Below are 16,279 nucleotides of genomic sequence, written 5' to 3' on the forward strand. Positions count from 1 at the left end.
TCACTAATGCCCTTTACGGAAGGAAATCTGCTGTCCTTACCTGGTCTGGCCCACATGTGACTCCAGACCCACAGCAAAGTGGTTGACTCCTAAATGCCCTCTGAACAAGGACAATTCGGGATGGGCAATTAATGCCGGTCTAGCCAGGGATGCCCACATCCAATAAATAAAAAAAAGTTAGCTTGACGTCTGTTGTGGGGAAGGTGTTAGAGTCAATCATTAAAGTGGTTATAGCTGGGCACTGGGAAGAGTAACCAATTTATTAGAGTTCTTTGAAGAAGTAACGTGTACTGTGGACAAAGGGGAGCCTGTAGATGTACTGTACTTGGATTTCCAGAAGACATTTGATAAGGTGCCGCATCAAAGGTTATTGCAGAAAATAAAAGCTCATGATGTAGGGGGTAACATATTAGCCTGTATAGAGGATTGGCTGGCTGGCAGAAAACAGAGAGTATGCATAAATGGGTCTTTGTCTGATTGGCAGGATGTAACTAGTGGAGTCCTGCAGGGGCCTGTGCTGTGGCCACAACTTTTTACAATTTAAATCAATGGCTTAGATGAGGGAAGTGAAGGCATGGTAGATAAATTTGCAGATGACACAAAGATAGGTGGGAAAGTATGCTGTGAAGAAGACAGAAAGAGCCTGCAGATGGATATAGATAAGTTGAGTGAGTGGTAAAATATCTGGCAGATAGAGTATAATGTGGGAAAATGTAAGGTTGCTCACTTTGGCAGGAAGAATAAAAAAGTAGAGTATTCCTAAAAGAGAACAACTGCAGAATTCCAAGGTGCAGAGGGATCCAGGTGTTCTCATGCATGAGTCACAAAAAGTTAGTATTCAGGTGCAGCATGTAATCAAGAACGGTCATGGAATGCTATCCTTTATTATGAGAGGAATTGAACATAAAAGTAAGGATGTTATGCTTCAGTATACAGGGCATTGGTGAGACCGCATCTTGAATACCGTGCGTAATTTTGGTCTCCTTATTTAAAGAAGGATGTAAATGCATTTGAGGCGGTTCAGACGAGGTTTATTAGATTGATACCTGGAATGAGCAGGCTTTTGAGGATAAATTGGACTAGGTCTAGATTGCGATAGGTCTTATGAGGATAGGTTGGACAGGCTGGGGTTTAGAAGAGTGAGGGGTGACTTGATTGAAGTATATATGGTCCTGAACGTTCCTGACAAGGTGGATGTGGAAAGGATGTTTCCTCTTGTGGGTGAGTCTAGAACCAGGGGGCAGTTTTAAAATTAGGAGTCACCCTTATAGGACAGAGATGAGGATTCATTTTTTCTCTCAGAGAGTTGTGTGACTTTGGAACTCCCTGCCTCAGAAGGCAGTGGAGGCGGGGTCACTGAATATTTTTAAGAGAGGTAGATAGATTCTTGTTAGGCAAGGGAATCAAAGGTTATTGGGGGTAGGTGGGAATGTGGAATTTGAAACACAAGCAGATCAGCCATGATCTTATTCAATGGCGGAGCAGGTTCAAGGGTCCGAATGGCCTACTTCTGCTCCTATTTCATATGCTCAAATGTAAATTAGCATGTAGTTTGTGATGAATATCTAGTTCATAGTTCATGTTAATATTTTAGAGGTAATGTTTAGTTCTCGAACGTTATAAAGTTTAACCGTATAAAATGGGATAAATGCAGCTCAAGCCAGCTTGGAGTCTATTACACTTAAAAGGTTGGGGCCATATTGACTTAAGGTGCCCTAGATAGAAAGGTTAGATCCTAAAACTGCAGGTGGGCTTACTTAGTTGGAGCGCTGGTGTCCACACTGTTTGCAAGAAGTGCAGTCCAGAGAGATATTTTGTTTTGGGAATTAGAACTAAATTAGTTTAAAAGCATTTAGTGAACCTTGAAAGGCTACATCATCATGGAGATGGATGGAGTTTAAGAAAGTTCTCCCCTTTCAAGTTATCTGTGTTGTTCTAGGGCAATTCCGAAAAGGTTCTACTGTTAGCAGGTTTCAGGCAATTAGGGCTCAGAAAAGCCCTGGTAGCTGTTAGGTGCAGTTAGGGCTCAGGAGAAGTCCTGGGTAGCTGGGAAGGTGGTGGAAGGTCACTGATTCTGCATTGGAGAGAGTTAGGGCTCAGAAAAAGCCCTGGAACCTATTTATAGCTGGGGCAGCTGGAAGACTGGAGTTCTGAGAAACCCAGGGATAGTGCCAGCTTAGCGAAGCTAGTGACTGGCAAAAGAGTTAGAAGTGTACCAGTAATTAGAGGCGGGAGTGCAGCTTTGTGAATGCCGTGGAACACAGTCTCAGGAGAAGAGATTGAACAATCAGGCTATGAGCAGTCGTTGAGGCAATCTGAGTCAGAGCAGCAGAGACTAGATCTTTGAAAGTGAAGAGTTGAAATCCCTCCTGAGGGATACAGAGTCATGCCAAGATCTTGTGACTCACAGTGGTCACGGATGACTGGGTAGGTTGCTGAGAAGTCTGTGAGATCTGTCTTTGTTGCATCTACCATTTAATGTGTGGTGTGATGTATTTGACCATAGTTTGTTTGTTAATACATATTTACCTCGTGTTAATTCTGAATGTTAGAGTATAAGACAGGTATTGTAGATTGTATAGCTTATATTTCACCCCTTTCCTATTTTTACTTAGTTCTGTTGAAGGGTCATGAGGACTCGAAACATCAACTGTGCTCTTCTCCGCCGATGCTGCCAGATCTGCTGAGTTTTTCCAGGTATTTCTGTTTCTGTTTTTGTATCGTAGATTGTCCTACTTTTTTGACTTTATTCTGTTTGTTTAAAACTGTGGAATCTTGTGTCTTTATTCTCTGAGTGGATAACTGGGATTTCAAACTTTGTCTATGTTAAACAGCAAGTTACTGGTCCCTAACCAGAACATTTCAAGTTAGTAGTGAGTAAAAAAGCTTTAGACTCCAGGAAGACATCAATGGACTTATCAGGTGGACCGAAAAGTGGCAAATGGAATTCAATGCTTAGAAGAGTGAGGTAATATATTTCAGAAGGGCAAACAAGGCAAGGCCAATACATGGTAGTGTAGAGGAACAGAGATTTATGCATGTCCACAGATCCCTTAAAGTAGCATAACAGATAGATAAGGTGGATAAGAGAAATAAGGCGGATAAGAAGGTATATGTGATACTTACCTTTATAGGCTGAGGCCTAGAGTATAAGAGAAGGGCATTTATGGTAGAATGTATAAATTACTAGTTAGACTACAGCCAGAATACTGTGTACACATTTTTGGAAGGATGTGATCAAACTAAAGAGGGTATGAAGGAGATTTACGAGCATGTCACCAGGGGATAGAGTCTTTTGGCTTTGAGGAAAGATTGAATAGACTGGAGTTGTTTTCTTTGGAACAGAGAAAGCTGAGGCCAAATTTAATTGAGGTGTATAAAACTATGAGGCAGATAAAGCAGAGAAGAATAACTTATTTCTGTTAATAGGGAGATCAATAGCCGGGGCATAAATTTAAAATAATTGATAGAAGGATTAAAGAGAGTTGAGGAGTAAGTTTTTTATCCAGAGGATGGTGGGGGTCTGGAACTCACTGCCTGAAGAGGTGGTAGAGGCAGAAATCCTCAATGCATTTATAAAGTCTTTGGATGTGCCCTAATCTACAGGACTACGGACCAAGAGCTGATGATGGGATTAGATTGATTAGATTAACCAGAATATGCATGATAAACCAAATGGTCTCCTTCTGTGCTGTAAATATTGTTATGTTTCTAACCCCTACAGTGATGCCCTTTGGCATTAGTGTTTGGACTCCGACAACCACCACCATCTTTCTTTGTGTTAGGTATGACTCCAGCCATTGTAAGGTGTTCCCTTTGATCTTTGACTTTAGTTTTGTTAGAGTCCTTTGGCACCATTCTTATGTGAAGGTAGTTGCTCCTACCTCTGACATGCAGCTCTTGCATCCATGTCTGAACCAAGTTTTTGCTAAGGTTTGGTGATAAATGGGTCTGGCAGAACCCAAAATGAGTGCCCAATAAGCAAATCACTGGGGAATGGTGCCACTTAATGACACAACTGTTGATTCCTTCCACTGATCATTGACTGGTCAGCAGTATGATGGAAATGTGGAGAGGAGTGGCAGAGGTCAAGTGAGCGGCAAGTGGAAACTGTGGATAAAATGAGCTTGGAGAGAGGAGAGAGGGAAAAATTAGCATGTAAAATCAAACTAGATCAGTACTCCACTTAAAATCCCACCATGGCAAATTATGAAACGGAATTAAGAAATATTCTGGTAAATGGTGGCATCTGTTCACTAATGTCCTTCAGGGGTGGAGCCTGCCACCTCTACATGGTCTGGCTTATACATGACTCCAGCCCCACATTATGTGGTTGACTTCTAGCGCTCTAAGGACAATGAGGGTTGTCAATAGCATTTGTGCCAAGGACGCTGCTTCAGTGTTATCTAGAGAAAGCAAGCAAGTTCAGTGTCTTTTATATAATGGAGGGATAATCGATGCCATTGGAATAAAAGAGCTAAAACTCAATATTATCTGGACTGTGTAGACATGTTTATGATTGTCTGCAAGCAGCAGACAAGTTAACTGTACAAAACAAAGAAGTGGCTTGGAAAAAGCAGACAGAATCAATGTCACCTGAATGAAGCAGATAGGTTTAGTGTCGTCTTGATAAAGCAGCTGAGTTTGGTGTCGTTTGGGAGTGGTAACCTCTAAGAGCTGCTCTATGAAGTTGCAGCTGCTATTTTGTATGACGCCTGTGTCCTGTGTTTATTAACTGTTTCTTTAACCAAGGTTAAGTGAACCCAACTAAGATGAAAAAAAGGAAGCCCTTAATAACCAGCATCCACTCTATTATTTACAGTTGATTTGAATTACTGTCAAACATGAATTTTAAACAGTTTTGCTTTTGTCAGACTGTGAAAGGCAGGCTGCAGAGGTGTGACAATCTGCAAATTTTATTCAAATATTTTTGACTGTTAATTACTGAAGCAGCCCAGTGAGCAACCAAGTTCTGTGCAAAAAAATGGGATTCTTAATTAAATGAGAACATGAGAGAAATGACAGATTTAGTAATAATTAATCTCTTCAGAGTTTAAACGTGAAAACTGAGATACTTAGCGTATATTAACCAGGATATTTCTAATTTATTTCTGAAATGAGTAAGTGCTGAAGATGGAGGGTAAGCAATTGAGTTCAGTAGTACCCCTTTGTTGCATGCTACAAATGCCATTAGGGATCTATAATGATGTCAGCAAAGCAAAGGTTCTGAAGTAAAATGCACCAGGCTACATCTTGGTGAATGCATTCACACTCATGCAGTTAATGTCTGCCAGAAGTACGCAGAACAGACAGATCATGACGTATAACGCTGATTTGACACCAGTGCTATTGTTTGGAGATCAACACTGCAGTCAATGCCCTCTCTAAGCTCCCACAACTGAACGCATGTGAGGCAGCAGGAAGGACCTCCTCCACTCCAGCACTATTTAAAGGGATCATCAACTACTTATAAATTAGTTGTTAGTTGATTTCTTCTGGCTGTTGCTACAGTTCTGCAAGTGTTTGGTGCTTTCCATAGCTGTTTCAAGTTGTTTAAATCTACAGGGTGCAGTGCGTCAGATGCTAAAGGACTTTTTTTTTTTACTTCAAGCCTTCTGCACAAACCAGCTGCTCCTAGCCACAGGTAACCTAGTAGATTTTCCCCATGGAATAGAGCATGATGGTGTGAATGAGCAGAGGCCACACAGAGCAGGACAAGTTGCTAGAGGATCAAGGAGGAGGAGGGGAAGCAGAGCTCTCAGCAGGAGATCGTAACTGCCCTGAGTCTTCAGAGGGCAATTCTCCTATTTGAACCTCAGTGAGGCACAATGTGTGAGACAACCCTGCTTCACTAAGCATGTTCTCACTGAAATCTGCCACCTGCTATAGCCACAACTCCAACCTCAAAATAGGACAAGGACTGCATTGCCAGTGGCTGTACACCTGAATCCTTCCAGGCTGAAGCTAGAGATATTTGCAACATCTCACAATTTACTGTCCATTGTTGCATAAGGGAGGTCACTGAGCCTCTCTGTTCAAGAAAAGAACTAGCTTCATTTTATTCTCTCCTTCCTCAGACAAGGATAAATTATTCTGGCTATGATTAGATAAATAAGCATGGAACCAGGCGTATACAATCCCACCCAGCTGAATGACTGTGAAGAGGCGTGGGTTGAGATGGTTGCCATAGTTTTCCCACCCTTTATTGGTAACACTCTCACCTCTGGGTCAACAGGTTACAGGTTCAAGACCCACTCCAGAATGCCAGAGCATGATCCACGCTGACATTTCAATGCAGTTACTAACGGAGAGCTGCATGCTTAAGGGTGCTGCCATTCAGGTGAGATGTTAGACTGAGGCCCTGCCTGTCTACTCTAGTAGATGGAATCAATCCTGTGGTAAAGATGAATGGGGGAGGTGCCCGGGCCAAAATTTATCCAACAACCAGTTTTAATTGGTCAGTTAGCTCATTGTTATTGGTGGGATCTTGTTGCGTGCATATTTCGTGCCCTATTTGTCTACATAATAACCATGATTACAGTTTGCAAACATTTCCATGGCTGTGAAGCACTTGGGAATATTGTGAAGATATGAAATCTCGTTATAAGGCAAGTACTATCATTCTCCCATGGGACGAGGGAGTTGGAAAACTGAGAACAGTGCAAGACAGAGTTTCTGGGTTTCTGTGCGGCCAGCCTATAGGACTGTCTGTCAATTGTTCGAGCTTGTAGATTGGGCCTTGTTATATGCTCACTAATAATTCTTCAAGAATACATCAATCTTGAAAACGAGTTTAAGTAGAACTGTTCCCAATGGTCGATTTGTTTGTTTCTGTTTCCTGTGATGTTAGTTTGTTTGCAAAAAAAAAAAAATGCATGCTTCTGAAGCCATCTGAGTGGGGTTACTGAACCCAAGGAAACTAGGGAGCTGAATTAATACTGGCAGGGCACACTCATTAATCTTGTCACTGCAATGAAGTTGCGTCAATTCAGCTCCCTTGTGTTCTGAGGCGTTGAAATTGTTTTCCTGAATATGCCATGAATGCTAATCGTTTCTCTTTAAAAAAAAATTGAAGCTCCCCTATGATTCACTGAGTAGACGCGCCACCTTCCGTGGTACAAAGCCACAAGATCAGCAAGGTTGCGAGTTCAGGTACTATTGAATTAGCTTCTATTGGCCATTGTAGGGTCACTATCGTTAGCTTCAGTGTGCTTATACTGGAGGGCATTGGCTGAGAATTCTGTTCCTGATTGCTATCCAGTGACCCCTAGTTTAAAACACTTCATGTGTGAATGCCAGAAAGGCCAAGGGCTGTTGGGGAAATGTGGGCGTTGGGGGCGGTTGTGGGGAACAAAATCAGACTTAGCTATGATCTCACCTTTGCCACAATTCCCCCGAGTCATGTCACATTGCATTGCACATCTGAGGCTGTGTGTTCTTCACCTTTTAAAACATATTTAACAATTAAGAAGTACTGACAGTGCCTTTCACAACTTCGAGATGTCCCAACTCTCTTTGCAAACAATGACGTTGTTTTGAAGTTTATTCACCACTGTAATGTAAAGGGACAAGGCAGCCGATCTGTGTGCAGAAAGATCCCTCAAACACCAGTGAGATAATCACCACATAATCTCTTTTAATGATGCTGGCTGAGGGATAAATGTTGGCTGGGGAGACCGGGAGGACTCAACTGCTCTTCTTCAAATGCCACCATCAGATCTTTTATGTCCACCTGAGAGGGTAGGTCATGTCGTGGTTTAACATCTCATCCATAAAACGGCACCTTTAACAGTGCTGCCCTTGCTCAGTAATGTACTAAAGGACCAGTTTAGGCCAAGTGCTCAAATCTGTGGGCTGAATGATGTTTTTGTGCAGTAGATTCTATATAATTCTATACTCCTCACTCACTCAAAAAACGTTTATGCTCCACACAAGCCTCCTCCCACTCTATTTATTTAATTTCCCCCGATATGCATACCCTTTTATTCCTTTGGCCCTCATCTCCTTATCTAACTTCCCCTTAAAAATGTTTGAGGGTAAGTTCAAACATTTTTTAACCAAAGCAAAAAATAGTTAGGAAATCAAAATAAAATAAGTGTAGTTTTACTGTTATATGGTCCTATTTTCCTCTGGCAATTTTATTAAAATGACAAATGTGAGTAGGAAACACTGATGGATTATTTGTCCAAGTTTAGCAAAAGTCTAAGGATTCATAACTCTCCAAATTTGGATTAAAGAACAGTAGTGAAGCCTGCAACCAAAGGACTCTTGCTCAGACCGCAATAAATATTATTGATGAGGAACTCATATAACATTCTGTAGTTGCACAGTCAAATTGAAAAGTAAATATTTTATATGCAATTCAGGCCAGACATTGGAAAAATTGATTACATTTTGAATAGCAATAGCAGAAAAGAACACTGCAGAGAAGGTTTTTGTCAGAGACTATTGCTGTAGCCGTTATAGGTAAAAGACAGACTTCTAATTATATATAGTGCTTTTCATAATCACAGGATGTCCCAAAGTGCTTTATCACCAATGAAGTATGCTTGACAAGTAGCAGTGTTTTAATGTAGGCATCCTTAGGGCAGATTAGGTTAAGGGGAGATTTACTAGCAGTGCTCAAAGTTTAAAGAGTTTCGAGAGAGTAAATAAGGAGAAACTACTTCCACTAGCATGACAGTAAAAAAGAAAAACACCAACTTGCATTAATAAAGCAGTTTTAATGCAGTAAAACACATCTCATGTCAGAGTAATCCAGCCAAAGTTAACACCACGTGAAAGGAGGAGATTTTGGGACCAAAGGTTTGCTCACAACACATTTGATTAAGTATCCGAAAGGGGAAGAGAGAGGTGGACAAGTTTTTCAACCAGGGCACAGTTTTAAGATAACTGGCAAAAGACCTAGAGAGGAGATGAGGATTTTTTTTTTAAACGGATGGAGTTGTTGTGATCTGGAGTGCACTACCTGAAAGTCTGGTGGAAGCAGATTCAATAGTAAATAATAGTCAAAAGGGGTGTAGGTGTGAAAAGAAAACTTTTCCATGGATATGGGGAAAGAGGAAAGTTGGACTAACTGTATAGCTCTTTCAAAAATCCCACACAGGCACAATGGGCCGAATGACTCCCTGTTCTGCTCTATAATTCTGAACCATTCTCTTTATGATGGCGCTGCTGTAGAATACTTTATTAATATTCCAAACCATCCCGTTTTGCCCACTTGTTATATTATAAGCAAAAATAATGGCCTGAAATTTGCAGTTGCAGTGGTGGTGAAACTCAAGTGTTCGCCATCAGTACTGTGCAAAACTGATAGCAACCTTTGGAGGCCCCACATGCACAGTTAAGCATGGAGATCTGGAGGTTGCTGTCAGTGATACCCTGCTTCTCCACAGGGTTGCTGTTCCAGGCTTCGCAAATGCAACTAAGAGTCACTGATTTGACGTGAATGTTTACTTTTTATGCACTATTCTCACCATAATTATCATTGAAAATGTTAAGCTTTGTTGAATGAGGTGGAACTGAGTTTTTAAGGGCACACTAAATCATAGTATATCGTGGTATAGTATAGTAAATCATAAATCATAGTAAATCATAGTGCTGCTGAACAACCTTGCTTTCCCTGAAAAGGTGATTTTACATGTGTGGAGTCTAATTCCTTCCAGAATAATGCTTAACAATTCCATGGTTTTTAAAATAATACAATGCATGCTTTGTAAAGTTTGGTTATAATATTCCACTTTCTACCTTAATCCCATGCAGGCCAATATATTCTCAGTCCTCTCCAAACCTGAGCCACATCAATATTATGCATTATCCTATTACTTTATTGCTCTAAATACCTCTGATTTATTCATACCTAAAGAGATTGCTATTATTTTGTGGCTGGACAATGGGTTAAGCTGCCAAATAAACACAGCTTTGAGTAAAAGCTAGCAAGAGAATTCGTCTGGAATTCAGCCATTCCTGTGTTAAAGATTTGATTGCTAATGGTGTAGCCTAGCCTACTCCTGGATTTTGGCAAGGCTATTTGAATTGAGGCTGCAATCAGTAGTTGTACAGTATCTGAAGTCCCAGTATTCCTAGTCCTCTTGCTCTGATGGGCGGAAAGTATCAGCTGGTGGTTTGTGAGTGTGGAAGTTCTGGCAGCTGAAGGTCCCCAAAAGAAGGTTCACTAGCTCCCATCTTGTGTGGAAGGGGTGAGGGGGATTGGGGGAGTGATTTTGGAAAGGTCTGATGGGAGAGAAGGATGGATATCCTGGGTAGGGGAGGTTGTGATACTCCTTGCACTACTTAGACCTTCAAAGGAAAGTTGTTAACTTATCTTGGCGACTCTCTTTGCTTCTCGCTGTCTATCAACAAGGAAATAAGACTGATTTCATAACCTATTATTATCACAGTGGGGTGCCTGTCAGTTCACAGTTTGATTGACGGCTCCAAGTATGTGCTCTATGAACACAAATGCTTGTTATTTATATGGCATGAAAGGAAGTTAAATGTAGTGAAAAGGTTTTTTTATCAATAAGTGTGCTTTTTTGAAAGAGTAAATTCATCAATAGGCACTTAAAAGCTTTATTTAGTCTAAGCATGGGTCCTGAGAACTGCCCATGGTGGATACAGGGTGATTTGGCATAAAGGGTGTAAGAGCAAAAGGTGGTGGTTGTGGGCATGGGTTGGCACTGGGTTGGCATAGGGGCTACAAAGGGGTATGGGGGTGGGTGGAGGGGCATGCGTCGGAATGAGTGTTTGTGCTGGGAGAGGGGGTGTGAGGGGTAAGGGCTGGAAGGCCTTTTATTGTGTTTTTTTCAAATCTGCGACAAAGTCCCACAACGCTACGGCAGGCCTTTCTGCCTGTACAGCCTTTGCACCCGACCGCTGCCCCTGCACCCGACAGCCTCTGCACCCAACAGCTGCCCCTGCACCCGACAGCCTCTGCACCCGACAGCCTCTGCAACCGACAGCCTCTGCAACCGACAGCCTCTGCACCCGACAGCTGCCCCTGCACCCGACAGCCTCTGCACCCGACAGCCCCTGCACCCGACTGCTGCCTCTGCACCCGACAGCCTCTGCACCTGACAGCCCCTGCACCCGACTGCTGCCTCTGCACCCGACAGCCTCTGCACCTGACAGCTGCCTCTGCACCCGACAGCCTCTGCACCTGACAGCTGCCTCTGCACCCGACAGCCTCTGCACCCGACAGCCTCAGCACCTGACAGCTGCCTCTGCACCCGACAGCCTATGCACCCGACAGCTGCCTCTGCACCCGACAGCTGCCTCTGCACCCGACAGCTGCCCCTGCACCCGACAGCTGCCTCTGCACCCGACAGCTGCCTCAGCACCCGACAGCTGCCTCTGCACCCGACAGCTGCCTCTGCACCCGACAGCTGCCTCTGCACCCGACAGCTGCCTCTGCACCCGACAGATGCCTCTGCACCCGACAGATGCCCCTGCACCCGACAGCTGCCCCTGCACCCGACAGCTGCCCCTGCACCCGACAGCTGCCCCTGCACCCGACAGCTGCCCCTGCACCCGACAGCTGCCCCTGCACCCGACAGCTGCCTCTGCACCCGACAGCCTCTGCACCCGACAGCTGCCTCTGCACCCGACAGCTGCCTCTGCACCCGACAGCTGCCTCTGCACCCGACAGCTGCCTCTGCAACCGACAGCTGCCCCTGCACCCGACAGCTGCCCCTGCACCCGACAGCTGCCCCTGCACCCGACAGCTGCCCCTGCACCCGACAGCTGCCCCTGCACCCGACAGCTGCCCCTGCACCCGACAGCTGCCCCTGCACCCGACAGCTGCCCCTGCACCCGACAGCTGCCTCTGCACCCGACAGCTGCCTCTGCACCCGACAGCCTCTGCACCCGACAGCTGCCCCTGCACCCGACAGCTGCCCCTGCACCCGACAGCTGCCCCTGCACCCGACAGCTGCCCCTGCACCCGACAGCTGCCCCTGCACCCGACAGCTGCCCCTGCACCCGACAGCTGCCCCTGCACCCGACAGCTGCCCCTGCACCCGACAGCTGCCCCTGCACCCGACAGCTGCCCCTGCACCCGACAGCTGCCCCTGCACCCGACAGCTGCCTCTGCACCCGAAAGCCTCTGCACCCGACAGCTGCCCCTGCACCCGACAGCTGCCCCTGCATCCGACAGCTGCCTCTGCACCCGACAGCCTCTGCACCCGACAGCTGCCCCTGTACCCGACAGCTGCCTCTGCACCCGACAGATGCCTCTGCACCCGACAGATGCCCCTGCACCCGACAGCTGACCCTGCACCTGACAGCTGCCCCTGCACCCGACAGCTGCCTCTGCACCCGACAGATGCCTCTGCACCCGACAGATGCCCCTGCACCCGACAGCTGACCGTGCACCCGACAGCTGCCCCTGCACCCGACAGCTGCCTCTGCACCCGACAGCCTCTGCACCCGACAGCTGCCCTTGTACCCGACAGCTGCCTCTGCACCCGACAGCTGCCCCTGCACCCGACAGCTGCCCCTGCACCCGACAGCTGCCTCTGCACCCGACAGCTGCCCCTGCACCCGACAGCTGCCCCTGCACCCGACAGCTGCCCCTGCACCCGACAGCTGCCTCTGCACCCGAAAGCCTCTGCACCCGACAGCTGCCTCTGCACCCGACAGCTGCCCCTGCACCCGACAGCTGCCCCTGCATCCGACAGCTGCCTCTGCACCCGACAGCCTCTGCACCCGACAGCTGCCTCTGCACCCGACAGCTGCCCCTGTACCCGACAGCTGCCTCTGCACCCGACAGATGCCTCTGCACCCGACAGATGCCCCTGCACCCGACAGCTGACCCTGCACCCGACAGCTGCCCCTGCACCCGACAGCTGCCTCTGCACCCGACAGATGCCTCTGCACCCGACAGATGCCCCTGCACCCGACAGCTGACCGTGCACCCGACAGCTGCCCCTGCACCCGACAGCTGCCTATGCACCCGACAGCTGCCTCTGCAGTCGACAGCTGCCTCTGCACCCGACAGCTGCCTCTGCACCCGACAGCTGCCCCTGCACCCGACAGCTGCCCTTGCACCCGACAGCTGCCCCTGCACCCGACAGCCTCTGCACCCGACAGCCGCCTCTGCACCCGACAGCCGCCCCTGCACCCGACAGCCGCCCCTGCACCCGACAGCCGCCCCTGCACCCGACAGCCGCCCCTGCACCCGACAGCTGCCCCTGCACCCGACAGCTGCCTCTGCACCCGACAGCTGCCCCTGCACCCGACAGCTGCCCCTGCACCCGACAGCTGCCCCTGCACCCGACAGCTGCCTCTGCACCCGACAGCTGCCTCTGCACCCGACAGCTGCCCCTGCACCCGACAGCTGCCCCTGCACCCGACAGCTGCCCCTGCACCCGACAGCTGCCTCTGCACCCGACAGCTGCCTCTGCACCCGACAGCTGCCTCTGCACCCGACAGCTGCCTCTGCATCCGACAGCCTCTGCACCCGACAGCTGCCTCTGCACCCGACAGCCTCTGCACCCGACAGCTGCCTCTGCACCCGACAGCTGCCTCTGCACCCGACAGCTGCCCCTGCACCCGACAGCTGCCTCTGCACCCGACAGCCTCTGCACCCGACAGCTGCCTCTGCACCCGACAGCTGCCCCTGTACCCGACAGCTGCCTCTGCACCCGACAGATGCCTCTGCACCCGACAGATGCCCCTGCACCCGACAGCTGACCCTGCACCCGACAGCTGCCCCTGCACCCGACAGCTGCCCCTGCACCCGACAGATGCCTCTGCACCCGACAGATGCCCCTGCACCCGACAGCTGACCCTGCACCCGACAGCTGCCCCTGCACCCGACAGCTGCCTCTGCACCCGACAGCTGCCTCTGCACCCGACAGATGCCTCTGCACCCGACAGCTGCCCCTGCACTCGACAGCTGCCTCTGCACCCGACAGCTGCCTCTGCACCCGACAGATGCCTCTGCACCTGACAGCCTCTGCACCCGACAGCTGCCCCTGCACCCGACAGCTGCCTCTGCACCCGACAGCTGCCTCTGCACCCGACAGCTGCCTCTGCACCCGACAGCTGCCTCTGCACCCGACAGCTGCCTCTGCACCCGACAGCTGCCTCTGCACCCGACAGCTGCCCCTGCACCCGACAGCTGCCTCTGCACCCGACAGCCTCTACACTGTGTCCAGGTTTGCCTGGCATGAATCCCCTTGCACCCCACCTGCCCAGACCAAAAAATCAGAAATTCCCTGGTCGGGTTTGCGGAGCCAGGAATTCTCCTGACTCTGCGCACCCGGCCCGGGAGCGAAAATTCAGGCTTAATGGTCACGCATCAAGAATCATGGTAATTGACAGACAGTAATAATGAACGACTGAGATCAGAATGACAGCAACAGGGAATGGAAATGAAATTTCCCTCTTTAAATTCACAAGATTACAATACGGATATGGATGAGGAAGGCAATTCAGCCTATCCACGGAGGAATGTGTTTATGATTCTTCTCCTCCTTATGGAATCCCACTGTTATTGAAATGATTCTGGAATTCTGCCTCCAGTCCTATGCTGGGAAGTCCATTCCAGGTTGTCACTCTTTGAGGATGATTTACACCTTTGCCACTTGGGTGAAAATGAAAATTAGGTGCTTTCAATGATGGCGGGAGCAATCAGCAGTTACCACCTAAGTTGTGAAGGTGAAGATTTTCATGGTATCAGCGCTGTGTTTGCCATTTGCTCATTTAATCTGTGGTGTGCATTTGCAAACAAAGTGTTTTCCTAATCGGAATTATGTTCTCATGTGTAAAACTGCCCCTCAAATATTGATCTTGATAGCCTTCAACTGAAAACCATCACCTGATGGTAAAAGACTCCTAGTTCCTGCACTGCACCTTACGACCTCTCTAAGTGAAAGAACTTTTACTGCAAATCCACGGGGCATTTTTTTTTTGTGCGCTGTGTAGATGAAATGATGAAATGAATTAGTGCAATGAACCAGATATCAGAGCAGAGGTCAATGTACTAGCAATTGCGTGGCGCCTGCAGTTTCTGCCCCATGTGTAAGCCTTTCTGCTCCTACCTGTTAATCTTGTCAGTGCAGGACATTGTGAGCAGCTGCTCTCCCTGTAATACGCCATCCCACGTCTGGATGGAGTGGCAGGATCGGATTGGAATGGTGCCTTCTCCGGATTCAATCTTGGTTCTTAGGTGTCCCCGGACTTTCCTGTTCAACGGTCGACTGTGGTGCACTAGAAAACAGAGAATGCTGCCTTCAGCCTGTGCTTAAAAGACTCAGTAGAAAGAACGGTGAAGTACTTACCTCAGTTAATAAGGTGCTGATGGAAACTGAGGGTCGGAAGCTCTATTTCCCAGAGGTCCGACAATTCGCCCTCCACTTAAATGTTCCAAATCCTGGGGATGAGGCTATTTGCACAAGGGAGATATGTGGCCACATTACTTAAAGCATTTGGTGGGCATCCGCCTTTATTGAGGGAGGGAGGGAGGGGGAATGGAGTGTCAGGAATTTTGGAGCAACACAGCACTGCTGTTTCCCATGAGGCTGAAGATTGTATGACTTTAAATTAAAAACAAGATGTGCCATGCAGCAACTGGATTCCTAATGGCAAGTGATCGGTCTGTGCCTTTAGGAAGTCAACATTGTGAGCCCCACCTCTGAGAGTAGAGCACAAGTAGGTGTTCTTGGCATATCAGGCAAAGGAAGTGGAACTGGTGGGACTTTTAGCAGGTGACATCTTTGCAATGACCCCCACTCCCCCAACACTCCTTTCAACATGGGAGAATGGGGCACTGAGAAAAGACTTCTGGTCGGAATTTCTTGTATGGTTAAATATAAATGCGAGGAAGATTAGCGGAAGTGGATCCTACCCCAAGTTCTGCTTTCCTGCTCTGAATATGTCCCTGTATTCCCAACTCAGGCCCTGGAATTTTTGGGGCCAAATGCTTCAGCGCGGACCACCTGTCATTTAACGCACCCCCATCATTTTTGCCCCTTCATTTTATGCGCTCGGCTTCCAAGTGTACTGGATTCGACTGGGAAAGCTGTCTTGTCGTACTTGACCAAATGGACAGAGCTCGTGTGTGAATCTAGACGCTGAGTGTCAGCAGACCACAATAGGACGCTCAGTCCCATTTGTGCACCTATGCGCTTTCTAACAGGTGGTCAGGAACAGGGGCCCTGGTCGATTATTCTTTTAATCCCCTAACCGGGGTCCATGAGGCAAATTTTGGAATTCCAACTGCTGCCTTGGCTGAGCTCCATCAATTCAATACAGACCAAGGACCAAGCCTGCTCTG

At 47.8% G+C, this 16,279-nt stretch overlaps 1 protein-coding gene across 1 annotated transcript in view; it reads right to left on the bottom strand.

Annotated features, from left to right (window-relative positions):
• Positions 1-16,279, bottom strand: part of adarb2 (adenosine deaminase RNA specific B2 (inactive)) — a 386,995-nt gene that overhangs the window by 93,542 nt on the left and 277,174 nt on the right. The window contains exon 7 of the mRNA XM_078535348.1: positions 15,045-15,213. Coding sequence (XP_078391474.1) covers positions 15,045-15,213 — 169 coding nt within the window. The remainder of the gene's footprint in view (positions 1-15,044; positions 15,214-16,279) is intronic.

Source organism: Cetorhinus maximus, chromosome 3 (genome assembly GCF_964194155.1).
Source record: "Cetorhinus maximus chromosome 3, sCetMax3.hap1.1, whole genome shotgun sequence".
NCBI lineage: Eukaryota > Metazoa > Chordata > Chondrichthyes > Lamniformes > Cetorhinidae > Cetorhinus > Cetorhinus maximus.